At 40.9% G+C, this 8412-nt stretch overlaps 1 protein-coding gene across 5 annotated transcripts; it reads left to right on the forward strand.

The window, feature by feature from the left end:
- The first annotated feature begins 699 nt into the window (after positions 1–699).
- Positions 700–4006, forward strand: LOC112287852 (uncharacterized). Of its 5 annotated transcripts, none has more exons than XM_090253981.1 (4): positions 700–811; positions 979–1129; positions 2151–2276; positions 2435–4006. In XM_090253981.1, exons 3-4 carry the CDS (start codon positions 2274–2276, stop codon positions 3980–3982), a joined length of 1551 nt encoding a protein of 516 aa, XP_090110107.1. In that variant the 5' UTR covers positions 700–811; positions 979–1129; positions 2151–2273; the 3' UTR covers positions 3983–4006. The 5 variants fall into 5 exon arrangements, with proteins under 5 accessions (XP_090110107.1, XP_024387154.1, XP_024387161.1 ...); XM_024531386.3 differs by lacking the exon at positions 700–811 and adding an exon at positions 1613–1651 and having other exon boundaries at positions 891–1246; XM_073536875.2 differs by lacking the exons at positions 700–811; positions 979–1129 and adding exons at positions 1146–1260; positions 1613–1651.
- Positions 4007–8412: the final 4406 nt, after the last annotated feature.

Genomic DNA, 8412 nt, shown 5'->3' on the forward strand with positions numbered 1-8412 from the left:
TTGAAATACATAGTGAAGCTGAATATGGTGCCTGAGTCGCAAATGCTGAGACCTGCTCATCCGACACTGATCAATTTATCACTTAGAATGGATGCCGGAACTTGCTGAAACTAGGGTCCTTCATCGTGTACCTTTGCAACGGACAACAATAATATCAGTATTCTAAACTTCATTACCGCGACAATTATTTAAGAGGGGTTTCGAATAGAATACGCACTTTTCCTCATGATCTTGCACAAGTTCACGAGGACATCATACGTATTAATTATGTCATGACAGCAGCTCGTGGGACGTCGTCGATACTGATGTTTTAGTTTCAATTTAGTGAACTCCCTCACTTTTGCTTGTTCGGATACAATCGTTTCTTGAGTCGAAGTGAATATTATTGAACCGTTTGATTAGTTTACCGGTGTGAAAATGATGCACTGTGGTGTAATACTCCATTGTAATACCCACAAGTGCAAATCTACGGCGTAGCTGTTGTGTTGGCCCACTCACTAGTAAGTTGGATTGAAATGGAAGCTGCAACTCTGCAGCAGCTGTTTGCTTTAATTCATTGAAGTCGGAGTCTAGCGCTCTGGGACCCACATCCTTTAACATGCAAACAGCAAGCTGCCTAACATGCGTCAAGGACGCCCAGAGAGGGAATGGGAGAGATCTCGTTGGTATTTTTGGAGTCGCATCCAAACGAAGTTTGAGAAGCGCTACGAAATTAAATCAGAAATATGTGCGATCTGGTAAGAGAAGTTGGTGGTTGGTGCCCACTGCCCTCGGCGGCCCGAAATAGGATGCTTAATATGCGAGGAATAAGGTAGGGCCGCACAGGAGAGCGGAATTTCTGCGACGTTGAGTAGCGAAGAGTTTCATCTAGGACAGTTCGCTTCTTGTGTCCCACTGAGGAAAGTTGTTCGAAAAAATCGTTTTGAAAATTGTTTTGTTGTGTGTGTGCTGGCCGGTCACGGTCGATCTGGCCCGTAGGTGCTACACGTTGGATGTCCTGGCAAGGTTTGCTTCTTCATGCGCTTGACGTCAGAGGCTCAGGGATGCCACTCTGACTCCACTTCGTACTCCTTTGTGTGGGGCTCAGCGCTTGGTGGCGACCCCCAGTGCGCTCTGGCGTTTGTCGGAGGTAGGTCTTCCCATGAAGCAGCTGCTTTGTTCCGTCTTTCACGAACTCTCCCTGCCTCGGTTACTTCACTCCTGCGAGGGGTGTGAAAGGATGGCAGGATCTTGGATTTGAGTGAAGGTTTAATGAAAGGGGCATGTGCCTCCTGCGAAACCCTCTATGCCTAAGTTTTTGTTTTGATTCGTTTTGTTTTGTTTATTGGTTGATGCTGTTGTAACACTTTGGTAGTGGCTGCTTGCTCAGCATTGTTGGAGGTGCTTACGGTGACGCATATTTTCAGGTCGCTGAAGTTAGGTCTGGGCATGCTTGAATGTGAGCTCTGGTACTAAGTATTGGCCATACGAAGTCGTGACTGCCACTCTGTTTCGGTTAGGGTTAGCTAGGTCCGTTAGCGCCTCTAATCTGTCTATTGGATCGTGATCTAGTGTGACCTTCTCTGGTAGCTGGTGTGGGTTTAGCTAACTCCGACGTTTGTGGTTCGTATAGATCTCTGCTGGATAGTGGATTACGAGGTTGATTTCCAAGGTACCCACCACAGCAACAGCTGACTATCTCATATAAAACCTTACATTCAAAGAAATTTCCTGTGACAGACTCGTGTGTTTACCTGTGCGCCCACTTGGTGTGCTTGTTCATTGTGACGAGAACATCCTGACATTGTAACCTGTGACTGTGAAGACCTGGATGTTTATGGTTATCAACAGTTTGCAAAGGTTTTAATTTTTTTGATATTTCTCTTTCGAGACTTCAGGGCATAGTGTAACTGATCTGGTTTGCCAAGAATTGGACCTCGATTAAGATCTCTATTCCTACCATGGATGGAAAAAATCCCGTTTTGAGTCTGCTAAAGATGTTGTAACATCTACTCTCACGAGTACAATAGGTGGGTTCACACCAGTGTCCGCATCCACCCATGGTGTCTCAATCTACTCAAATTGAGTGAAAAAAGACACTGAGTTACGCGCAGGTTTTCTCTAATATCTATACTCTTGATTTAGAACTGAATGCGTGTCCATTTCTGCAGATTTCAAGCGCCACTTTCAAGCCTGTGAAGACCTTTCTTAGCCTACGTAAGGTAGCAATGATACCACATTGATTGTTATATACAATACAGACAAGTCCGAGGTTACAAGAACGGCAGTTTACGATGGTATCAGAGCTCAACTAAATTTTCAGATCGCTTTACCACTGAACTTTATACTAGGGTTTTATGGTTGTTCAATTGTATTTTCAGATATATGCAAATCAAAGGAATTTGGATTGGGCAAAAACTTACATAGTGACTGCATTGATGAATTTGTTGATCAGGCGATCTCTAGGAGCCGTAAGATTATGATCACAAAAGCAATAGCTTTTGTGGTTGGTGGGACGTTTGCGATCTTTCTGCTGCAACTTTATTACTTGGAAGAGCCGCTACAAATCCTCTCCTTCACTCTGTATCCCAAGGTCGATCTTCCTATGCAAGTCTATGCAGAAGAGGAATTGATGCAACCAACTTACTTAGACTTGGAAGACGCACGCTCTCGCAGGCTATATTTTAAGGGCAGCAATGACACACTCTGGGATCCGTCGTTTCCAACACAGGAATGCGAGACCCGGTGGTTTCCAGAGCGGCATTGGACCCGCCAGGCAGAGGAGGCGCCTCAAGTGGAGGTGCGTGCCAATCAAACTGCGGATCAAACTACTAATCAAACTACCACTCAATCTGCTAATCAAACTACCAATAGCACTTCCAATTACAAAGGAACGCAACTGTATGGAAGCGTGGCGGCGCAACACGCTATCTGGAGGCATCAGCATCCGAGAACTTGTCACGACAAGAAGTTCATTGTCTATGAGGCCTTGGGTCCCGAGCATGGCATCGGCACAATTTTGCACGCGATAGGGGTTGCTCTCCAAGCCGCCCTAAACCTTGACCGCATATTGGTTTTATACCCACAGCCAAATTTTGAGTGGGTCAATGGATGGTTCTGCCAGAACTCAACGTCTCTGGACAGTTGTTACTTAGAGCCGCTTTCGAATTGTACCGCGCAACACGCTTTTGGAAATAGGAGCGTAGACTTGGATAATATGTGGAGATATTCGGAGCTGAGTTTGGACACCTACTACCGCAACGAGTCGGACTGGAGATTTACTGAGAGGGTACTAGGATCCTCTGTGAGAAGAGTGAAGAAAGATTTCGAGGAATCAGCGAATATTATGCAGGTTTTGAGGGGTGAGACGCCACACATGTTTCACAGCTTGTTGAATAAGGGGAATATCTCGAATGACTTCTATCACTGGTGGCGCGCTCAAAGTATTGCTTACATCGTGCGGCCTAACTCTCGATTCTTGCATGAGCTGGGACTACGTCGAAATTTTTACTTTAACAAGCAGGTGATCGAACGTGGCACCATATCCGTGCACATCCCCTACGGCAATCGGTGGAAGGAGGATCGAACTGCTAACAACGAAGCGTTCTTGCAAGCTGCTGAATCTCTGGTAAATCAGTACCCCAATGACCTTCAGCGCAAGATTTTTTTGAGCACAGAAGACCCTGAGACAGTTGGCTTCTTTTCGAAGCTGGATAATTGGAAGGTTCAATACACTACCGTGTCCCGCGTTGCGACTGATGGCAATGTGACTCATCCCAATTTGGCTTTAAATAACTTTGCCTCACGATATGGATGGGACGAAGAGTTTATCAATAGTATTCTCAACTTGCAAATAGCCTTGGAGTGTGATGGCTTCGTAGGACAGCTTAGTTCCAACTGGAATCGACTCATCGACGAGCTCCGCTCTACAGTTCGCTGCAAGTACAATCAAATGTATGTAGATGTTGTACAAGGTTTTAATATATCAAACTACTTTTGGTGATCAGATCGAAAATCACCTCAACAATCCCGATTCTGTAAGGAACCACGCTTTTTGCTTCCCGTGTATGTCTCTGAAACAAGCTGTATTTGTTAGGACCCATTTTGAGTGTCACTTTATCCTTGTGATTCTGGTAGCCATTCCGAATATTTCGTAGAACCTTCCAAGCTTATTTGCAAGCTGAGCACACTATGGATAAACCAGCTTACACCTTTCAGTAGAAATGAGCAATTCTAACATTTCAATCTCTCCAGTTTACCCCCCACAGTACATCGCAACTATTTTTGGTGTACGTACTAAATCGCATTGTCTTTGTACCATACAACATGCGAGTCTAAACACCATGTATTTAACTATAATGTAATTTGAATATGGGATACTGTATTTGTGCAATATTATCTTTGATTAGATTTCCTTTTGTAGATTTAGTACCCTTCTAAATGAGAAAAAACAGTGAACCATTTGCTACAGTGGTCCTTCAAGTAAAACAATTCGCAAGAGAGATGCAACCACCGTAGCAAGCAAGAAACGACTTGTTGTTTCAGATCATCGGACATTATCCAAATCTGTTCTGGAAGTGCAGTCAACAATAAACGCTGTGTACGTAACTGATAAGTGCCAAACCATTAGTCTCACAACGTCTCTGTTCGAGAGTTGAGAACAGCCAAGTCCTTCTCTTCTGCTTCTCCAATGCAGTCGGTTGTTATCATCTAACTTGACACAGCCCTTTCGTGCTCCACAGTAAAGTATTGCTATTCCACAATCGATTCGGACCGGGAATATGAAATTCCAAGATCAAAGACCGCGATTGTAAATGCTGATTTTATGTAGGACGAAGGGCGAAGGAGTGAGCTTACAGGTCATTCACTGGAAAGATTCTTCAAAAACTGTGATTCTTGTTTAAAGCAGAACTTGGAAGTAAGAAGGGAAGCGAAGCAGCTCCGCTAAAATCCCCCAACGCATGATGTTTAAGCTCTGCTGGCAGAGTGCCCTGTCTCTATAAATTAGTACAAATTTTTAAAACCTCTTCAGACATCTGAATTGTGAGTTGGCTTGCAGGACATACTGCACTCTGAAGCCTCTATCAAACGGCCTACCATATTTATGTCTGTGTAATTATATTTATATATGTAGGGAGTTGTTAAAGGGACACCCCAATTTAGATAATTTCAATAGAATCAGAGAAAGTATCTAAATTGGGGTGTGGCTTTAACAACTCCCTACATATATAAATATAATTACACAGACATAAATATGGTAGGCCGTTTCCCCTACACAGACATCGAGCTACAGCGTTAGCAACATCTCGCATGTTCGGCAATGTTTGGGTTCTGCATCACCAGAAATACCAACCTTCTCGAGTCAGAACCTGCTCATGAAGAACATATGAGTACTGAATAGCATACTACTTGACCTCAAGCTCACGTCCTTAGGTGTGATGTTCGCTTAACGGAACACAAAATTTCATTAGAATCAGAGAAAGTATCAAAATATTGGGAGTTGTTAAAGCTACACCCCAATTGAATTGCGATGCATTCTAAAGGAGGAGCTTGTAAGTGCCTAATGGCAACGTGTGCGACAGACTACTCACTATGAGCTCTAAGTATCCAGTCGTATATGGGTATCTGTCCGCACCGGCGCACCATCGACATGCAGTGTGTCAACCCTTTAGATATACAGGCACGTTTCATTTATGTCCATTCTCAACTCTACTGGTTCACATCGTAGAATTTTGAAGTGTTCAGATGTATGCGGATACTGATCTTCTCTTCGATCGACGGTGACCAAAGCTGTGTACTATGTGATTGCGGAATTATCTTAAACGCTAAACCTGGTCATTGTTATTGCGTTACCTTTCATGTAGAAACAGTAGTTTCTTGTGCAACTACGTGGCTTCACAATTTGATTTCTAAATTCAGTTTACTGTGTAGAGTATATTGTGCGTGCAGGTGTAGCGCCTTGCAACCTCTCGTGTGGTCATTTCCCAACCATAGTATCTATGATTTTCCGACTCTGGAATGTGAAGGGTGAGTCTCAGGACAGGATTGATGTTGTCCTCGACCCAATTGGCGTGCCTGAGACTGAGGCTTCCGGCATCAACCTCTTTGCGACGACTCTACAGGTATAACCTGGAAACAAGTGACCTTTTACCCGATCGGACACAGAGGAGCCCAGAGGAGCTAATGCCTTGAAATCCAAGAATTCTAGCAAAGTCTTCTAGAAAAAGAACATATCACAGAACAAGAGCTTCATGCTCAAAATTTCCGTCATCTTACTTCACCATGTAAGACACATACAACGTTGAAGCCCATTACGCCAGAATGTAAGCGGCAACTTTTTGGATCGGAGAAATCAGAAACCTGTACTGCTTACCGACACGAATGTCAAGCTTGTCATACCCATCTAAGTGTGAAACACAATTCACACAGATTCCAAAATCTGTTTAAATGTCATCATTTACCTAGAAGGCATAATCCAAAAAGAAAGGTTTTGTTTGTGCTAAAAATCTAATCCTTGTACATACTTAGATTTTTGCATACCTCTACAAATAATAATAAAAATGCTAAGATCATGGATAATAATTTGATTCACAAACCTAGAAATCTTTATTATATTAGTAAGTTTGAATCAAAGTTCAACCTATTGTCATAAAATATTATGTTTACTAGTTAAAAATGTCCTCATCTTTTGAATTTCTATTTTGTAAAATTTTTCTATTCTTTGGGATTTAATATAAATGTGCACAAATAAAAAAAATAAAAAATCCTACCACAAAAACCTATTCTTTACCTCAAAAAAGTTCAATAAGAATGTTTTTGTAGGTTTCTAACTATTTTTGACCATGCATGTCAAATTCTAAGATTTTTTTGGAATCCACATCTTATTTATAGTTTTCTAATAGAAGTCATTTGAAATGTAGATCTTAGTTATGAATAGTTTTAGATTTTACCTTTATAAGCTTATAATATAAGAAAATTTAAAGTTTGGAATCACTTGGATGAAATATTTAAATTATCCAAATAGATAGTAATATTATTAATATTTCTTTACAATCAATAATTCTAAGACTATCTTTATTTATTTTTATTATTGATCTATGATAGATATTCTAAGCTAAATTAATTTTCATAAAAAATTAAATTTTATTCAAAAAAGTTTTAAAGATACTTTTTTTAAGAAGCAAAAATAGCCAATTAGAAATTTTTGGTTGATTAATAGATTCATGAGTGTCTAAGATACTATTTAAGGTATATTTTATAAGAAAAAAAAAAAAAAAAAAAAAAAAAAACTATTTGATCATGGTTCATTATTTCTATTAAGATTTTTTACAATTGTATTTGAAGAGTTTTGATATAGACCTTATTTGTGTCAAGGACAAAGACTTGATGAGGGAAAATATACACAAAAGGCTATCTCGATATAATAAGTCAAAATATAAACAAGTAGGTATATTAAAAGGAAACTGGAATGGCTATTGCCACAAGACAAGAAACTAAAGACTCTTGAACCTGGACTAGAAGCAAGAAAGGAGTTGACAAGAGTGAAGAAGCCTTCACTCTTGTCTCTATATATACTATCTAACTAGGGGCTACATGGCGACGTTCTATAGGACCTCCAATATGTGTTGACTTTGTAGGACACATGCCTTGACTTACAAGGCAAGTTTTTCTACGTGTGGGCCACATAGTTAGCTTGATTTTCAAGCTAACAACATGTGTGGCACATGGCCAACTTGTTGACCACGTTTCTAATCCAAAAAGTCAATTAAAGACACCTATGAAATCAAAGCAGTGTCTAGGAAGTTTTTAGAAAGCTTCTATATTAAATATTATAGAATTAACTTACTTTTATCTACTTTTACTTACTTCTACCTATTTCTATATGTAATTATTAGCTTACATGATTATGGCCGTGACATTACTCCCCCTTCTAGAGACGAGTTCCACGAGGAGCGGTCATCATATGTTGAGGAAATCTATGATGCGACGAATTGTATTTGCCACATACTCTGATCTCTGTTCTCTTTGAAGATGATTGATAGGGCCTCTCAACCATCGGTAGTGTCCCATACCAGGGCGGGAAGACCACCCAGTTATTTGATCATTGTTGAGGCCTTCGTAACTTCCTTCGAATAGAATATTTGGAACACCATCAGGAGTTGTTCCTACCTCTAGCAAAATCACCAAACATCGGGAGTCCCTTCCCAAATCGTGATACCGAACGCGTTGTATCTCACCATCTATTCGAGGAAGAACATGTCGTTCTTGAAGATCTTCATCTCGATTGCGTCGTCTTGAAGGTTGTGACAATCATAATGTCTTGTCCGGCAGGTCAGCAAACGAAGGTTCTTGAGTTGAATCCGCTGGTTGTTGGCTCTCCATCTAATTAGCGTCACAAATGCAAAGAAGTTACAAACAAGGATAGGAAATTGA

Source organism: Physcomitrium patens, chromosome 10 (assembly GCF_059467195.1).
Source record: "Physcomitrium patens ecotype Gransden chromosome 10, ASM5946719v1, whole genome shotgun sequence".
NCBI lineage: Eukaryota > Viridiplantae > Streptophyta > Bryopsida > Funariales > Funariaceae > Physcomitrium > Physcomitrium patens.